Source organism: Orcinus orca, chromosome 8, assembly GCF_937001465.1.
Source record: "Orcinus orca chromosome 8, mOrcOrc1.1, whole genome shotgun sequence".
NCBI lineage: Eukaryota > Metazoa > Chordata > Mammalia > Artiodactyla > Delphinidae > Orcinus > Orcinus orca.
Window position 1 is genome coordinate 840,230 of NC_064566.1, and position 18,702 is coordinate 858,931.

The 18,702-nt window shown below is 66.6% G+C and overlaps 1 protein-coding gene across 1 annotated transcript in view; it reads left to right on the plus strand.

The window, feature by feature from the left end:
- MUC5B (mucin 5B, oligomeric mucus/gel-forming) overlaps positions 1-18,702 on the plus strand; it is a 53,587-nt gene that overhangs the window by 26,610 nt on the left and 8,275 nt on the right. The window contains exons 15-40 of the mRNA XM_049713415.1: positions 9-146; positions 506-670; positions 1,038-1,132; positions 2,115-2,241; positions 2,469-2,724; positions 3,206-3,258; positions 3,377-3,477; positions 3,602-3,753; positions 4,237-4,375; positions 4,478-4,591; positions 5,496-5,675; positions 6,479-6,718; positions 7,606-7,762; positions 8,043-8,508; positions 8,622-8,665; positions 8,740-8,937; positions 9,164-10,116; positions 11,347-11,755; positions 12,191-12,741; positions 12,982-13,614; positions 13,664-13,719; positions 13,835-13,893; positions 13,961-14,331; positions 14,564-14,571; positions 14,661-16,174; positions 16,487-18,677. Of these exons, the coding sequence (XP_049569372.1) occupies positions 9-146; positions 506-670; positions 1,038-1,132; positions 2,115-2,241; positions 2,469-2,724; positions 3,206-3,258; positions 3,377-3,477; positions 3,602-3,753; positions 4,237-4,375; positions 4,478-4,591; positions 5,496-5,675; positions 6,479-6,718; positions 7,606-7,762; positions 8,043-8,508; positions 8,622-8,665; positions 8,740-8,937; positions 9,164-10,116; positions 11,347-11,755; positions 12,191-12,741; positions 12,982-13,614; positions 13,664-13,719; positions 13,835-13,893; positions 13,961-14,331; positions 14,564-14,571; positions 14,661-16,174; positions 16,487-18,677 (9,370 nt within the window). The remainder of the gene's footprint in view (positions 1-8; positions 147-505; positions 671-1,037; positions 1,133-2,114; positions 2,242-2,468; positions 2,725-3,205; positions 3,259-3,376; positions 3,478-3,601; positions 3,754-4,236; positions 4,376-4,477; positions 4,592-5,495; positions 5,676-6,478; positions 6,719-7,605; positions 7,763-8,042; positions 8,509-8,621; positions 8,666-8,739; positions 8,938-9,163; positions 10,117-11,346; positions 11,756-12,190; positions 12,742-12,981; positions 13,615-13,663; positions 13,720-13,834; positions 13,894-13,960; positions 14,332-14,563; positions 14,572-14,660; positions 16,175-16,486; positions 18,678-18,702) is intronic.

Below are 18,702 nucleotides of genomic sequence, written 5' to 3' on the forward strand. Positions count from 1 at the left end.
ACCCGCAGCCAACGTCACCGTCTTCAGGCCGTCATCCTTCTTCATCCTGGTGCAGACGGGCCTCGGGCTGCAGCTGCAGGTGCAGCTGGTGCCCCTCATGCAGGTGTTCCTCAGGCTGGACCCCTCCTACCAGGGCCAGATGTGCGGTGAGGCCAGCGGTGGGCTTGGGGGGCTGGGGGCGGGGCGGTGGGGGGGAGCGGGGGGGGCAGTCAGGCCAGAGGCGGGGACTGGGGAGTCAGCGGTTCCCCGGGCACAGCAGGGACCCCGGCCCCGGAAGGCGGGCCGGGAGGATGGAGAGCAGGACACGCTGCCCTCACAGCGGGTTTCGTGTGGGGGCTGCCCGCCCCCCCACCAGGGCTCATCTGCAGATGGCTTTGGAACCAACATCCTGGGATGTTGGGCTCTCCGGCGGGGCCACGGTGTGGTGGTGCCTGTAGGACCCGCAGGCTCCCGGGAGCCTGGGCCGAGCTGGGCGGCCCGCTGATGCCCACCCCCCCGCCCCCAGGCCTGTGCGGGAACTTCAACCAGAACCAGGCCGACGACTTCCGGACCATCAGCGGTGTGGTGGAGGGCACGGCCGCCGCCTTCGCCAACAGCTGGAAGACCCAGGCCGCCTGCCCCAACGTCAAGAACAGCTTTGAGGACCCCTGCTCCCTCAGCGTGGAGAACGGTATCCCCAGCCTGGAGGTGGGGGGGCCTCGGGTTACCCTGCGGCCGGGCCTGGGAGCTGCCCGTCTGTCTCACCCGGGCTCCAGGGTGGCAGGGGCTGGGGGGTGAGTGGGGCGGGGTGCGGGGTCACCGACAGGCTGCAGGCCCACCCCCGGGGGGGCGCCCGCTGCCCTGTGAGCTGGGCCCACGCAGCGCGGCTGGCGAGCCCCCAGTTCCAGTTCGGTTCCCCCAGCGGAGCGGCCCCCACAGGGCCTGCGTATGCCGAGTGGAGGCTGGGCGGGTGGGCAGGTGCAGGAGAGGAGGTGTGGGAGGAACGCCAGTGACCGCTGAGCTGCGCCCACGACGGTCCGCGTGCCTGCCCTCCCCAGAGAACTACGCCCGGCGCTGGTGCTCTGTGCTGACCGACCCTGCTGGGGCCTTCTCGTCCTGCCACTCTGTCATCAGCCCTGGGCCCTTCCACTCGGTGAGACCCCCGGCCAGCCCCTGGGTGGGGTGGGGTGCTGGGGGCAGGACATGCCCCACTCCCGGCTCCCTCTCTCAGCACCGCCCACACCTCCGTGGCCGAGGGGCATCCCACTCTAGGGACATGGCCACTGCTGGTGTGTTCGGTGCCTGGGGCGGCCGTACCAAAGGGCCACAGACTGGGGGGGCTGACAGCCGGAGGCATCTACCCACTGCCCAGGTCCTGGAGCCTGAAGGTTAAGATCAGGGTGCTGGCAGACGGTCCCCCGGGGGTCATTCCTGCCTCTCCTGCTTCTGGGGGCCACGACACTGCCTCACCCCAGCCTCTGCCTCGTGGCCTCCTCCTTGTGTGTCTGGGTTCAAAGCTCTCCCATAAGGACACCAGGTGTGTGGGTCCAGGCCCACCCTAATGACCTCATCCTAACTTTGTCACATCTGCAAAGACCCTGTTTCCAACAGGGCCACGTTCACAGGCCCTGGGGTCCTGACGTGGACACATCCTTTGGGGGGACACAACTCGACCCGACGGTTGGCTCACAGGCCGCTTCTCTGGAAGCCAAAGCTCTAACGCTCAGTGACTCCAGCCCCCGGGAGTGTGTGTCCACAGCTGGAAGACCCAGGCCCACTTTGGGGGGCTGCACCCCCTGCCAGCACCCTCCCAGCCAACTCACCTCCAGACATCTCCGGCCTTCAGTCTCCCCCCACATGCAGCTCAGCCAATGACGGGTCTAGAACTCAAGCCGAGCCCTGTCCTGGTCCCGCAGAGACCCCTCCCTTGGACCCTGTCCTCAGCCTGGCCGGGCCTCTCCCATCCCTCAGAGCAGCATGTTCCCACCCACCCCACCGTGGCCTTACACCAAGCTCCCTGCGGGAGGCCCCGCTGCCCTCTGTCTCCTGGCCCAGACGGGGGTCCCAGGAAGGATGGACACAGAGAGAAGGGTCCCTGGTGGGCTGGGGTCCCTGACGTCCCAATGCCCCCCCAGAACTGCATGTTTGACACGTGCAACTGTGAGAAGAGTGAGGACTGCATGTGCGCGGCCCTGTCCTCCTACGTGCGGGCCTGCGCCGCCCGGGGCGTGCTGCTCGTTGGCTGGCGGGACGGCGTGTGCAGTGAGTGTCCGCCAGCCGGCTTGATGGGGCACGGGGTGGGGATGCGGGGGGACCGGAGACCCTGGGGCGCACCCCACCACCTGTCCTCGGCGAGAGCCTTAGGCCTCCCCACCCCAGCCGGGGGGGAGGCCGAGTCTCGGGCTGCTCCAGCCCCAGCTTGGACGTGGTCAGGCGGGGCTGGACGGGCTGCCCGGCTACTGACCTGTATGTAACCTGCCGGCCCCCAGACAAGTACATGAGCAGCTGCCCCAAGACCCAGAGCTACGCCTATGTGGTGGACAGCTGCCAGCCCACCTGCCGCTCCCTAAGCCAGGCCGATGTCACCTGCAACGTGGCCTTCGTGCCCGTGGACGGCTGCACCTGCCCTTCGGGCAACTTCCTGGACGACACCGGTGGCTGCGTGCCTGCCGAGGCCTGCCCCTGCTACTCGCATGGCTCTGTGCTGGCTCCAGGGGAGGTCCTGCACGACAACGGCGTGGTGTGGTGAGGCCCCTCCCCGCTGTCACCCCCTCCCCGATGTCATGCCCCCCAACCCGCCTGCTCCACACACAAAGATCTCCGTGTCTCCCCCAGGGGACTTTAAAACACAGAGGACGCCCTGGGGAGGGAAGTTCAGCCCGTGCACCCCATAGCCGTTCTGAGAGGGACCCCTCCTCTGGCCCGGGAAGGTGTTCCAAGGGTCTGAGGCCCGTGGGGGGCACGGTGTGTGCCCTGGAGGGCCCACCTGGGTGCACCCCTGTCCTGGCCTCCCCCACCCCCTCCCGCCCGACTCCAGGTACCTTCCTGGCACCTCTGCTCATTCACTCAGTGCGTTCGCGGGGATCTGGGGCCCTCACCGTACCCCAGAGCAGGCGCCTCCCTCCCCTCATGACAAGGCCCGGGGGCCCAGCCGGCCGAGATCTGGGTGAGGTCTGTGGGGCAGCGGGCGGCTGCCCAGACTGGCCATCGTTCTCATCTCTTGTAGTTCATGTGTGAGCGGGAAGCTGAGCTGCCTGGGAGCCGTGGAGCAGAGCACAGGTTCTACCCACCCCCGCCCCGGGCCTCCCCCCGTCAGGGCCCCGCACCACCCCCCGACGACCAAGGGGAGGGGCTGCTGCCGGGCCGGGCGGCCCACCCAGCGTGGTCTCCTCCTCAGGGTGCGTGGCCCCCATGCTGTTCCTTGACTGTAGCAACGCCTCCGCGGACACGCCCGGGGCCGAGTGTGTGCGGAGCTGCCATGCGCTGGATGTGGACTGTGTGAGTCAGCTGGGAGGGCACGGCAGTGCTGCCCGGGGCCAGGGGTGGGGGGCAGCGTCCCCTGCCCCTTGGTGTCCCCGAGCCGAGCCGGACGAGCCGCTGATGGGCATCTGCCTGTCCACAGTTCAGCACGCGCTGCGTGTCGGGCTGCGTCTGCCCTGCGGGGCTGTTGGCCGATGGGAGCGGGGGCTGTGTGGCCGAGGAGGACTGCCCCTGCCTGCACAACGAGGCCGCCTACAAGCCTGGGGAGACCATCAGGGTCGACTGTAACACCTGGTGTGTGGAGGGGCCGCGGACGGGGTGGTGTGGGCGGAGGCCACAGGGGCAGCGGCCCGAGCGGGCCTCGGTCAGGATGTCCTTGGCAGGAGGCCGGAGAGGAGCTGAGGCCTGGAAGGCCCTGGGTGGCCCGTTCGTCCTCTGGAAGGTGCCCAGGGATTGGCCTTCTCTGCCCAGCAGACGGCAGGGCCGGTTGAAGCTGCCCTCAGGGCCGTGGGCCCTGCACCCCAGGCGCCAAGGGTTAGGGGAGCCTGCAGACAGGAGCCCAACTCGGGGGTGGGGTGTCAGATCCCGCGTGCCCCGAGCTCCCTGCTCCATTTAACCCCTCCAGCCTGGGGAGGGGCACACCGCACTCCTGTTTTATGGAAGAGGCACTGTGTCCTCGTCCTTGTCACAGTCGTGACGGGCTCGGCCACGGCTGCCTGGTGAGGTGGTCTCCTGGCCCGGCCCCCTGAGCAGGGCATCACCTCCCCTCCCCTGCAGCACCTGCAGGGGCCGCAGGTGGGAGTGCAGCCGCCGGCCCTGCCTGGGCACCTGCGTGGCCTACGGGGACGGCCACTTCATCACCTTTGATGGCGAGCGCTACAGCTTTGAGGGGAGCTGTGAGTACACGCTGGCCCAGGTACGCGGCCCCCCTCCCTCGGCCAGCACATGCTGGCCCAGGTACACGGCCCCTCGCCCGCCCCCGGCCAGCGTGACCACGTCCCTCTCCTCCCCTTCCCAGGACTACTGTGCGGGCAACGACGCCAGCAACGGGAGCTTCCGCGTCGTCACCGAGAACGTCCCCTGCGGGACCACAGGCGTCACCTGCTCCAAGGCCATCAAGATCTTCCTGGAGGTGGGGGCACCTGGGGACCATCCCCCTCCCTCTGCAGCCCCGTTGGAGCCCCAGCCGGGGCCCCTGGACCTCCAGCTGTGGCCTCGGGTCTCAGGGCCGCAGTAACAGCCACAGCCCGGGGACTTGCAACCTGAGAAATTAATTCTCTCATGGTTCTGAGGCCAGGCTCCCGCCACAGGCTCCAGGCGAGGGTCCTTCCTGCCTCATCCAGATTCTGGGGGCTCCTGGCTTGTGACTGTGTCCCCCCCGATCTCTGCTCTGTCGTCACACGGCCCCTTCTCTGTGTCCTTTTCCCCTGTCTGACCTGGTAGCAACCCCCGTCCCTGGATCTGGGCCCTCCCTAAATCCACGACGGTCTCACCTCCAGATCCTTCACTTCATCACATCTGCAAAGACCCTTTTTCCAAATGAGGGCACATTTGCGGATTCTGGGGGTTAGAACTCGACGTGTCTTTTTGGGGGGGCCTTCATTCAGCCCCCCACACCTGGGGTGACCAGTTCTAGCAGAGGGTGGTCAGAGTTCACAGTGCAGAGAGCAGAGCTGCTGACTGGGGGCTGCTTCCCACCCACCCCAAAGGTGGGGAGAGGCGTGAGGAAGGCAGCAGAAGCATGGGCGGCAGGCCCGAGGTGGGGCTGGCTGGTCTCCTGCAGCTCCTGTGCCCTCCGCCCCACTCTGCTTGCCCACAGCTCCCAACTTGCCACACACCTCTGCGGGCTCCCAGCCTCTCACCTCAAGTTCGCAGACAGTGTCAGGAGTCCGGCTCATTCCTAACGCCAGCCCCATGCATTGGGACCCTGAGTACCCACAGAGCCCCTGTCCTGGGCCACGGGGGGAAGGGGGCTCCGGCCCCAAAGCTGGCCCCTCAGCTCCCTGCAGCCGCCGCCTCCCCATGCCCCTCTGCAGAACTATGAGCTGATCCTCCACGAGGGTTCCTACAAGGTGGTGCAGAGGGGGCCAGGCGGAGACCTGCCCTACAAGATCCGTTACATGGGCATCTACCTGGCCGTCGAGACCCGCAGTGGCGTGGTCGTGTCCTGGGACCGGAAGACCAGCGTGTTTATTCGGCTGCACCAGGAGTACAAGGTGGGGGTGGCAGGCTGCGGGACCCCCTTGGGGAGGGACAGAGCTCTTGCTCCTAGACCTGGCCCAGCAGTGCAGTCTGGCAGCTGACAGACTGCTGAGGGCTGGGGAGGCCGTGCACAATGTCCGCTTCCCAAAGGGGCGTGTTGAGACCAAACCGACCAGGGGGCGTGTCAGTCCTGGTTGGAAAGCGCTCGTGGCTCCCGGTCTCTGCACTCAGCTGTTCCATGCCCGCTGGGCTAAGGTTCTATAGGGGAGCAGGTGCCTGCCTGCCTGTCTGCCTGCCTTTCTGTCCACCTGCTTACCTGTCTACCTGCCCACCTGCCTGCCCACCTGTCCGCCTGCCCACCTGTCCACTGGCCTGCCTGCCTGTCCATCTGCCCCACTGTCTACCTGCCCACCTGCCTACCTGTCCACCTACCTACCTGTCCACCTGCTTACCTGTCTACCTGCCCACCTGCCTATCCACCTGCCCACCTGTCTACCTACCCACCTGCCTATCCACCTGCCCACCTGCCTGCCCACCTGTTTACCTGTCCACCTGCCCACCTGCCTGTCCACTTGCCTACCTTTCTACCTGTCTACCTGCCCATCTATCCGCCTGTCCACCTGCCTATCCACCTGCCCACCTGCCTTCCTGCCCACTGCAGGACTCCTCGTGCACCCCGCCTTCCTGAAAGTTCACTGGGTGCTGCCTGGGGGAATAGGGTGGGCTGCAGTCACGCCTCCCAGGCCAGGCTCTGTGCTGCTCCCTCAGGCCACCCCATGCAGCCCCACCCTGTGCCCATCTCTGCGTCCATCTGCAGGGGAGGGTCTGCGGGCTGTGCGGGAACTTTGACGACAACGCCCTCAACGACTTCACCACGCGGAGCCAGTCCGTGGTGGGCGACGTGCTGGAGTTCGGCAACAGCTGGAAATTCTCCCCGTCCTGCCCGGACGCCCAGGCCCCCAGGGACCCCTGCACTGCCAACCCGTACCGCAAGTCCTGGGCCCAGAAGCAGTGCAGCATCATCAACAGCGCCACCTTCAGCGCCTGCCATTCTCAGGTGGGCCAAGCGGGTGCTGGGGCTGCCTCCTTCCCTCCTGGAGGGACCCGGGTCTGGCCCAGGCCTGTCCTCCGAAGACGGCCTTGACCCTGACCATTGTACACGGCACACTGTGTGGACCTCCCACCAGGCAGGTGCCCACGTCCCCAGTCCTGCTCTGCTTTCCCTGATGGCACTCAGTCTCATCCCCTGGAAACGGGGCTGCGAGCCACCCAGGGAGGACCTCAATGTCACCTCTCGGTCCTCCCCCACATTCCCTGAGCCGCCAGCCCCCAGCACGGACAGAAACCTCAGGGGGCCTCAGCCCAGCCGGGCCCCACGGAAGCGGAGCATTGCCACGGCCTGAGAGCCTTCCCCGAAGCCCTTCCTGCTACTTAACAAGGACCGCAGGGCCCACTCACCGACTCGGTCTCGTGATCCGGGACTCGCGGGGGTCGAGCAGGCGGCGTAGTGGGACTGGTCCGCGGCTGACGCTGGCCAGCCTGCGTGAGGCCTCGCGTCCCGCCGGGCTCGCAGCCCCCACCCGCACCCCGGGTGCCCTGCCTGCTGGCTCAGAAAGTCCTTTGTGCACCTGACACAGCAGTCTCCACCTCAGACGGTGCCGCCCGTGGTGGCAGATGCGAGACATGGTGGCCCTGGTCTCTGCCACCCGGGAGGGAGGAGCGGGGGGCACCCCCTCACCCTGAGGAGACAGCACCCCGTTTGCCAGGACAGGTCACAGCACGGTCACAGGGAGGGCTGGCCTACAGCTGAGTGAGTGGCGGAGCAGAGGCGAGGGAGGAGGGGTGGGTGCCCAGGTGGGCGCACCGCAGACGGCAGGTGGGGGGTTGCTGGCTGCCCAGGGGCCGGGGACTGGCTCTTCTCACTGAGCAGACCCCACCCCCCAGGTCGACTCCACCAGGTACTACGAGGCCTGCGTGAGCGACGCGTGCGCCTGCGACTCGGGGGGCGACTGCGAGTGTTTCTGCACGGCCGTGGCCGCCTACGCCCAGGCCTGCCGCGACGCGGGCGTGTGCGTGTCCTGGCGGACCCCGGACATCTGCCGTGAGTCGGGCTCTGTCCATGGTGGCGGCATGAGGTGCAGCTGCACCAGCTCTGGGGCCTGACGGGCACGCATGCACACACAAGGTCACGTGACACGTGTGTACTACACGCATGTGCTCACGTTCGTGTGCGTACAAACCAGACAGACAGGTCGCCCCCAAATGGGATGGCTCAGCGGGGGACAGGAATTTGGGGGGCAGGCCCTGAGACCCCTCGGACCTGGGAGGAGTGAGGTGACGGGGCCCGGCGGGCGCCCACAGCCTCTCTCCCCCTCGCTCAGCCCTGTTCTGCGACTACTACAACCCCCAAGGGGAGTGCGAGTGGCACTACCAGCCCTGCGGGGCCCCCTGCCTGAGGACCTGCCGGAATCCCCGCGGGCACTGCCTGATGGACCTGCCAGGCCTGGAAGGTGAGGGCAGGCTGTTCCGGGGAGGCCATGCCTCGTCACCCCAGCACAGCGTGCAGGCAGCGGGGCAAGGGGGCTCCTGCCTCCCCATGCCCACCCTCGGGACGGGGGGACAGAGATGGGTGGCGGCCGGGGCAGCCCCACCGCCTGGCCTGAGAGGGGAGTGTTCTCCCTGCCCTGTGCCCGCCCCAGGTTGCTACCCAAAGTGCCCACCCAGCAAGCCATTCTTCAATGAGGACCAGATGAAGTGCGTGGCCCAGTGTGAGGGCTGCTACGACGAGGATGGAAACTACTATGATGCCGGCACCAGGGTCCCCACGGCGGAGAACTGCCGGAGCTGGTGAGCCAGTGGCGGAGCGGGGGTGGGGTCTGGGAGGACAGGAAGCAGGGCCGGGCGCACACAGTAAGGCCTGCGCCCTGCTGGCCCTCAGCGCTTCTCTCTCTCCCTCCCAGCGACTGCACCTCCAGAGGCCTCCAGTGCACGTACAGCCCTGCGGGTAAGCGGGGGCCTGTTGGTTTGAGGGATGGGGGCTGGGGGCTCTGAACGAGCCCCGTACCTGTCCGTCTCCAGCCTGTACGTGCACCTACGAGGGCAGAACCTATGCCTATGGAGACGTCATCTACAACACGACCGATGGGCTGGGCGCCTGCCTGATTGCCATCTGCAGAGACAATGGAACCATCGTCCGAAAGGCCGAGGAGTGTCCCGGAACCACGCCCACAACGCCCTTCACCTTCACCAGCACTGCGGCTCCGCCGTCCACCACGGGTAAGCCTGGCAGACACACCACTGGTCCTGCCTCACTCACCAGAGCCCCTGACCCCGGTGATGGTCTGGGTGCCAAGGGAGAACCCAGTGGGCACCTGGCACAGGTGTCCTGGGTGCAAAGGATGGCCCGGGGCCAACGCTGGGGCAAGGGGACATGAGTCACCTCTCCTCTGGGCTGGCGAGGATGCAGAGGAGGCTGATGGGGACCCTGGCACCCCACCCACAGGCTCGGTCCCCACACCCTCCACCGTGTGCGTGCGGGAGCATTGCCGCTGGTCCGACTGGTACGACAGTGGACGTCCAGAGCCGGGCATGGAAGGGGGCGACTTCGAGACATTCGAGAACCTGAGGCAGAGGGGCTACCAGTTCTGCCCGGCCCCAGCGCATGTCGAGTGCCGGGCCCAGCAGTTCCCAGATATGCCTTTGGAGAAGCTGGGTCAGAGGGTGGAGTGTGGCCAGGCCCGGGGGCTGACCTGCCTCAACAGTGACCAGAACCCCCCGCTCTGCCACAACTACGAGCTGAGGGTCCTCTGCTGCGACTACGTGCCCTGCAGCACCAGCCTGGCCCCGGGCACCAGCCAGCGGCCATCCTCCCAGCCCCTGCCCACCTCCACCCAGACCACACCCACCAGAGGAACCTCCCTCCTGTCCACGGTGGCCTCCACCTCACAGACCCCAACCACCAAGTCCGCCTCAACCGTGACCCAAGTGGGCAGCAACTCTGTGGTCCTGGCCACCACCACCTGTGAGCCCCGCTGCCAGTGGACAGAGTGGTTCGACGAGGACTACCCCAAGTCCGAAGAGGCCGGAGGGGACGTCGAGTCCTACGACAAGATCAGGCGTGCGGGAGGGACCGTGTGCGAGCAGCCCCAGGGCATAGAGTGCCAGGCCGAAAACTTCCCCAACGTGAGGCTGGAGGAGCTGAATCAGCGTGTGCACTGTGACGTCAGCTTCGGCCTGGTCTGCAGGAACGACGAGCAGGTGGGCCTGTTCAAGATGTGCTACAACTACAAAATCCGCGTGCTGTGCTGTGGGTACAGCCACTGCGGGGAGCCCACGTCCCCCACCACCACTGCCACCGCATCCACTGCCACAGCCGCCACGGCCACCACCTCCACTGCCACAGCCCCCACTGCCGCCACCTCTACAGCCCCCACTGCTACCACCTCCACTGCCACAGCCACCACTGCCACAGCCCCCACGGCCACCACCTCCACTGCCACAGCCACCACTGTGGCCACTGCTACAGTCACCACTGCAGCCACCTCCACTGCTGCTACTGCCACAGTGGCCACCTCTGCTGCCACAGCCCCCACGGCCACCACCTCCACTGCCACAGCCACCACTGCCGCCACCTCTACAGCCACCACTGCCGCCACCTCCACTGCCACAGCCTCCACTGCCACCACATCCACTGCTACAGCCCCCACTGTGGTCACCTCTACAGCTCCCACTGCCACCACATCCACTGCCACAGCCCCCACTGCCACAGCCACCACTGTGGCCACCTCTACAGCTCCCACTGCCACAGCCCCCACGGTCACCACCTCCACTGCCACAGCCACCACTGTGGCCACCTCTACAGCTCCCACTGCCACAGCCCCCACGGTCACCACCTCCACTGCCACGGCCTCCACTGCCACCGCATCCACTTCCACAGCCCCCACTGTGGCCACCTCTACAGCTCCCACTGCCACCGCAACCACTGCCACAGCCCCCACTGCCACAGCCACCAATGTGGCCACTTCTACAGCCCCCACTGCCACAGCCCCCACTGCCACTGCATCCACTGCTACAGTCACCACTGTGGCCACCTCTACAGCTCCCACTGCCACAGCCCCCACGGTAACCACCCCCACTGCCACAGCCACCACTCCCACCTCTACAGCTCCCACTGCCACCATATCCACTGCCACAGCCACCACTGCCACCGCATCCACTGCCACAGCCCCCAGTGCCACCACCTCCACTGCCACAGCCCCCATTGGCACCACCTCCACTGCCACAGCCCCCACTGCCACAGCCCCCACTGCCACAGCCACCACTGTGGCCACCTCTACAGCCCCCACTGCCATAGCCACCACTGCTACAGTCACCACTGTGACCACCTCTACAGCTCCCACTGCCACCACCTCCACTGCCACAGGCCCCACTCCCACCTCTACAGCTCCCACTGCCACAGCCCCCACAGCCACCATCTCCACTGCCACAGCCCCCACTGCCACCGCATCCACTGCTACAGTCACCACTGTGGCCACCTCTACAGCTCCCACTGCCACCGCAACCACTGCCACAGCCCCCACTGCCACCACATCCACTGCCACCACCTCCACTGCCACAGCCCCCCCGACCACCACCTCCACTGCCACAGCCTCCACTGTGGCCACCTCTACAGCTCCCACTGCCACCATCTCCACTGCCACAGCCCCCACGACCACCACCTCCGCGGGCCCGCTGTCCACCTCACACCCTGAGACCAGCACGTCGGGAATCCCGGTGCCGACAGCCACCACCACCTGTGAGCCCCGCTGCCAGTGGACAGAGTGGTTTGACGAGGACTACCCCAAGTCCGAAGAGGCCGGAGGGGACGTCGAGTCCTACGACAAGATCAGGCGTGCAGGAGGGGCCGTGTGCGAGCAGCCCCAGGGCATAGAGTGCCAGGCCGAAAACTTCCCCAACGTGAGGCTGGAGGAGCTGAATCAGCGCGTGCACTGTGACGTCAGCTTCGGCCTGGTCTGCAGGAACGACGAGCAGGTGGGCCTGTTCAAGATGTGCTACAACTACAAAATCCGCGTGCTGTGCTGTGGGTACAGCCACTGTGGGGAGCCCACGTCCCCCACCACCACTGCCACCACATCCACAGCCACCACTGCGGCCACCTCTACAGCCACCACTGCCACTGCATCCACTGCCACGGCCCCCACGGCCACCACCTCCACTGCCACAGCCACCACTGTGGCCACCTCTACAGCTCTCACTGCCACAGCCCCCACGGCCACCACCTCCACTGCCACAGCCACCACTGTGGCCACCTCTACAGCCACCTCTGCTGCCACCTCCACTGCCACGGCCTCCACTGCCACCGCATCCACATCCACAGCCCCCACTGTGGCCACCTCTACAGCTCCCACTGCCACCGCACCCACTGCCACAGCCCCCACTGCCACCACATCCACTGCCACCACCTCCACAGCCCCCACGACCACCACCTCCACTGCCAAAACTCCCACTGCTGCCACCTCCACTGCCACAGGCCCCACTGCCATCACATCCACTGCCACTGCCCCCACGACCACCTCTACAGCTCCCACTGCCACAGCCCCCACTGCCACTGCATCCACTGCTACAGTCACCACTGTGGCCACCTCTACAGCTCCCACTGCCACCACATCCACTGCCACAGCCCCCATTGGCACCACCTCGACTGCCACAGCCCCCACTGTGGCCACCTCTACAGCCCCCACTGCCACCACCTCCACTGCCACAGGCCCCACGACCACCACATCCACTACCACAGCCCCCATTGGCACCACCTCCACTGCCACAGCCCCCACTGCCACCTCTACAGCTCCCACTGCCACAGCCCCTACGGCCATCACCTCCACTGCCACAGCCACCACTGTGGCCACCTCTACAGCTCTCACTGCCACCACCTCCACTGCCACAGGCCCTACTGCCACCACATCCACTGCCACAGCCCCCACTATCACCACATCCACTGCCACAGCCCCCAGTGCCACCACATCCACTACCACAGCCACCACTGTGACCACCTCTACAGCTCCCACTGCCACCACCTCCACTGCCACAGCCTCCACTGTGGCCACCTCTACAGCCCCCACTGCCACCACCTCCACTGCCACAGCCCCCACTGCCACCACATCCACTGCCACCACCTCCACTGCCACAGCCCCCCTGACCACCACCTCCACTGCCACAGCCTCCACTGTGGCCACCTCTACAGCCCCCACTGCCACCACCTCCACTGCCACAGCCCCCACGACCACCACCTCCATGGGCCCGCTGTCCACCTCACACCCTGAGACCAGCACGTCGGGAATCCCGGTGCCGACAGCCACCACCACCTGTGAGCCCCACTGCCAGTGGACAGAGTGGTTTGACGAGGACTACCCCAAGTCCGAAGAGGCCGGAGGGGACGTCGAGTCCTACGACAAGATCAGGCGTGCGGGAGGGGCCGTGTGCGAGCAGCCCCAGGGCATAGAGTGCCAGGCCGAAAACTTCCCCAACGTGAGGCTGGAGGAGCTGAATCAGCGCGTGCACTGTGACGTCAGCTTCGGCCTGGTCTGCAGGAACGACGAGCAGGTGGGCCTGTTCAAGATGTGCTACAACTACAAAATCCGCGTGCTGTGCTGTGGGTACAGCCACTGCGGGGAGCCCACGTCCCCCACCACCACTGCCACCGCATCCACTGCCACAGCCCCCACGGCCACCACCTCCACTGCCACAGCCACCACTGCGGCCACCTCTACAGCCACCACTGCCACAGCCCCCACGGCCACAGCCCCCACGGCCACCACCTCCACGGCCACAGCCCCCACGGCCACCACCTCCACTGCCACAGCCACCACTGTGGCCACCTCTACAGCCCCCACGGCCACAGCCCCCATGGCCACCACCGCCACTGCCACCACCTCCACTGCCACAGCCTCCACTGCCACCACCTCTACTGCCACAGCCCCCACGGCCACCACCTCCACTGCCACAGCCACCACTGTGGCCACCTCTACAGCCCCCACGGCCACCACCTCCACTGCCACCACTGTGGCCACCTCTACAGCTCCCACTGCCACCACATCCACTGCCACCACCTCCACTGCCACAGCCACCACTGTGGCCACCTCTACAGCCCCCACTGCTGCCACCTCCACTGCCACAGCCCCCACTGCCACCACATCCACTGCTACAGCCCCCACTGCCACCACATTCACTGCTACAGTCACCACTGCCACCTCTACAGCTCCCACTGCCACAGCCCCCACGGTCACCACCCCCACTGCCACAGACACCACTCCCACCTCTACAGCTCCCACTGCCACCATATCCACTGCCACAGCCACCACTTCCACCGCATCCACTGACATAGCCCCCAGTGCCACCTCTACACCTCCCACTGCCACCACCTCCACTGCCACAGCCCCCAGTGCCACCACCTCCACTGCCACAGCCCCCATTGGCACCACCTCCACTGCCACAGCCCCCACTGCCACAGCCACCACTGTGGCCACCTCTACAGCTCCCACTGCCACCGCAACCACTGCCACAGCCCCCACTGCCACAGCCACCACTGTGGCCACCTCTACAGCCCCCACTGCCGCCACCTCCACTGCCACAGCCTCCACTGCCACCGCATCCACTGCTACAGCCACCACTGTGGTCACCTCTACAGCTCCCACTGCCACCACATCCACTGCCACAGCCCCCACTGCCACAGCCACCACTGTGGCCACCTCTACAGCCCCCACTGCCACCACCTCCACTGCCACAGCCCCCACTGCCACCACATCCACTGCCACAGCCCCCACTGCCACCACATCCACTGCCACAGCCCCCACTGCCACCACATCCACTGCCACAGCCCCCACGGCCACCACTTCCACTGCCACAGCCCCCACGGCCAGCACCTCCACTGCCACAGCCCCCATTGGCACCACCTCCACTGCCACAGCCCCCACTGCCACCACATCCACTGCCACAGCCCCCAGTGCCACCACATCCACAGCTACCACTGTGGCCACCTCTACAGCTCCCACTGCCACCGCAACCACTGCCACAGCCCCCACTGCCACCACATCCACTACCACCACATCCACTGCCACAGCCCCCACGACCACCACCTCCACTGCCACAGCTCCCACTGCCACCACCTCCACTGCCACAGGCCCCACTGCCATCACATCCACTGCCACAGCCCCCACTCCCACCTCTACAGCTCCCACTGCCACAGCCCCCACAGCCACCATCTCCACTGCCACAGCCCCCACTGCCACCGCATCCACTGCTACAGTCACCACTGTGGCCACCTCTACAGCTCCCACTGCCACCGCAACCACTGCCACAGCCCCCACTGCCACCACATCCACTGCCACCATCTCCACTGCCACAGCCCCCACGACCACCACCTCCGCGGGCCCGCTGTCCATCTCACACCCTGAGACCAGCACGTCGGGAATCCCGGTGCCGACAGCCACCACCACCTGTGAGCCCCGCTGCCAGTGGACAGAGTGGTTTGATGAGGACTACCCCAAGTCCGAAGAGGCCGGAGGGGACGTCGAGTCCTACGACAAGATCAGGCGTGCGGGAGGGGCCGTGTGCGAGCAGCCCCAGGGCATAGAGTGCCAGGCCGAAAACTTCCCCAACATGAGGCTGGAGGAGCTGAATCAGCGCGTGCACTGTGACGTCAGCTTCGGCCTGGTCTGCAGGAACGACGAGCAGGTGGGCCTGTTCAAGATGTGCTACAACTACAAAATCCGCGTGCTGTGCTGTGGGTACAGCCACTGTGGGGAGCCCACGTCCCCCACCACCACTGCCACCACATCCACTGCCACAGCCACCACTGCCACCACATCCACTGCTACAGCCCCCACTGCCACCACATTCACTGCTACAGTCACCACTGCCACCTCTACAGCTCCCACTGCCACAGCCCCCACGGTCACCACCCCCACTGCCACAGCCACCACTCCCACCTCTACAGCTCCCACTGCCACCATTTCCACTGCCACAGCCACCACTGCCACCGCATCCACTGCCATAGCCCCCAGTGCCACCTCTACAGCTCCCACTGCCACCATATCCACTGCCACAGCCACCACTGCCACCGCATCCACTGCCACAGCCCCCATTGGCACCACCTCCACTGCCACAGCCCCCACTGCCACAGCCACCACTGTGGCCACCTCTACAGCTCCCACTGCCACCGCAACCACTGCCACAGCCCCAACTGCCACAGCCACCACTGTGGCCACCTCTACAGCCCCCACTGCTGCCACCTCCACTGCCACAGCCCCCACTGCCACCACATCCACTGCTACAGCCCCCACTGCCACCACATTCACTGCTACAGTCACCACTGCCACCTCTACAGCTCCCACTGCCACAGCCCCCACGGTCACCACCCCCACTGCCACAGACACCACTCCCACCTCTACAGCTCCCACTGCCACCATATCCACTGCCACAGCCACCACTGCCACCGCATCCACTGCCATAGCCCCCAGTGCCACCTCTACAGCTCCCACTGCCACCACCTCCACTGCCACAGCCCCCATTGGCACCACCTCCACTGCCACAGCCCCCACTGCCACAGCCCCCACTGTGGCCACCCCTATGGCTCCCACTGCCACCGCAACCACTGCCACAGCCCCCACTGCCACAGCCACCACTGTGGCCACCTCTACAGCCCCCACTGCCGCCACCTCCACTGCCACAGCCCCCAGTGCCACCGCCTCCACTGCCACAGCCCCCATTGGCACCACCTCCACTGCCACAGCCCCCACTGTCACAGCCACCACTGTGGCCACCTCTACAGCTCCCACTGCCACCGCAACCACTGCCACAGCCCCCACTGCCACCACATCCACTGGTACGGTCACCACTGTGGCCACCTCTACAGCTCCCACTGCCACAGCCCCCACGGCCACCACCGCCACAGCCACCACTGTGGCCACCTCTACAGCCCCCACTGCCACCGCATCCACTGCCACAGCCCCCACGGCCACCACCTCCACTGCCACAGCCACCACTGTGGCCACCTCTACAGCCACCACTGCCACTGCATCCACTGCCACAGCCCCCACTGCCACCACCTCCACTGTCAGCACCTCCACAGCCCCCACGACCACCACCTCCACTGCCACAGCCACCACTGTGGCCACCTCTATAGCTCTCACTGTCACCGCATCCACTGCCACAGCCCCCACTGCCACTGCATCCACTGCTACAGTCACCACTGCCACCTCTACAGCTCCCACTGCCACAGCCCCCACGGCCACCACCACCACTGCCACAGCCACCACTGTGGCCACCTCTACAGCCACCACTGCCGCCACCTCCACTGCCACAGCCCCCACGGCCAGCACCTCCACTGCCACAGCCCCCACTGTGGCCACCGCTACAGTCACCACTGCAGCCACCTCCACTGCTGCCACTGCCACAGTGGCCACCTCTGCTGCCACAGCCACCACGGCCCCCACGGCCTCCAGCACCACCACCGCTGTGACACCAGCCACGCCGCACACAACATGGCTGGGGAGCACAGGGGTGACCACGTCCCCCGCCAGCAGTGCCACACCAGCACCTTCCCTTTCCACGGGGCTGACAGTCCGAGTGACATCCTTGAGGCCCAGCCACACAGGCACGCTCCCAACATCTGCCACGGGGCTCCTCACATCTCCCCCAGCGTCAGAGCCCACCATCCCAGGGAGGGCCACGTCGGTCCTCCCGACTCACACAGCCTCAAGGGGGCCCACCCTGATGTCGGTGACGACACAGACCTCCACGTCTCAGCTGCCGACGGGAACAGCAACGGGCACAATGGGCACCACCTCCACGGGCCCGCTGTCCACCTCACACCCTGAGACCAGCATGCTGAAAACCCTGGTGTCGACGGGCACCACTGGGGCCACCACCAGCACAACCAGTTGTCAACCCAAGTGCCAATGGACAGAGTGGTTTGATGGGGACTCCCCCACCTCGGGGGTCAGGGGTGGAGACATGGAGACCTATGACAACATCCGGGCTGCGGGCGGCAAGGTGTGCCAGCAGCCGCAGAAGATCGAGTGCCGGGCAGAGAGCTACCCCGAGGTGAGCATTGAGCAGATTGGGCAGGAGCTCAGCTGCAGCCTGGAGGTCGGGCTGGTCTGCAGGAACGACGACCAGAGGGGGAAGTTCACCATGTGCTTCAACTACAACATCCGTGTGTACTGCTGCGATGACGTCCGGCACTGCCCCACCACGGCTACCCCCCACCTCACCTCCACCACACTGCCCGCCACCAGCAGCTCCACAGCCACGGTGCCATGGCCCTCGACCTCTGCCGTGACCCAGACGGGAGCCCCCACCACGGCCCCTCCAGCTACACACGTGCACAAGACCACCTTCGGGACTGCCTTGCTGCCCGCCCCCGTGACGCCCAACACTAGGGCTACCACCTACACCCGCTCCCTGCACCCCACGGCCTCCCCTCAGGTCACAGAGCTCCCCACCAGGCCCTCCGAGACCACACCCGGACCCCCCATCACCACACCCAGCACAGGCCAGGCCACCTCCACCAGTGTGACAGGTCCCTCCTCCACGGGGACCACGCAGAGTGTCTCCACCCCCACCCGTGTGACAGGTCCCTCCTCCATGGGGACCACCGAGGGGGTGTCCACCCCAACCCATGTGACAGGTCCCTCCTCCACGGGGACCACCGAGGGGGTCTCCACCCCCACTACTCTGACAGGTCCCTCCTCCACGGGGACCACCCAGGGGGTCTCCACCCCCACCCGTGTGACAGGTCCCTCCTCCATGGGGACCACAGAGGGGGTCTCCACCCCCACCACTCTGACAGGTCCCTCCTCCACGGGGACCACCCAGGGGGTCTCCACCCCCACCACTCTGACGGGTCCCTCCTCCACGGGGACCACCCAGGGGGTCTCCACCCCCACCCGTGTGACAGGTCCCTTCTCCCCTGGGACCACCGAGAGCGTCTCCACCCCTAGTCCCTCTGCCTTCCCGGGGTCCCCACCCACGACCACCAAGCCA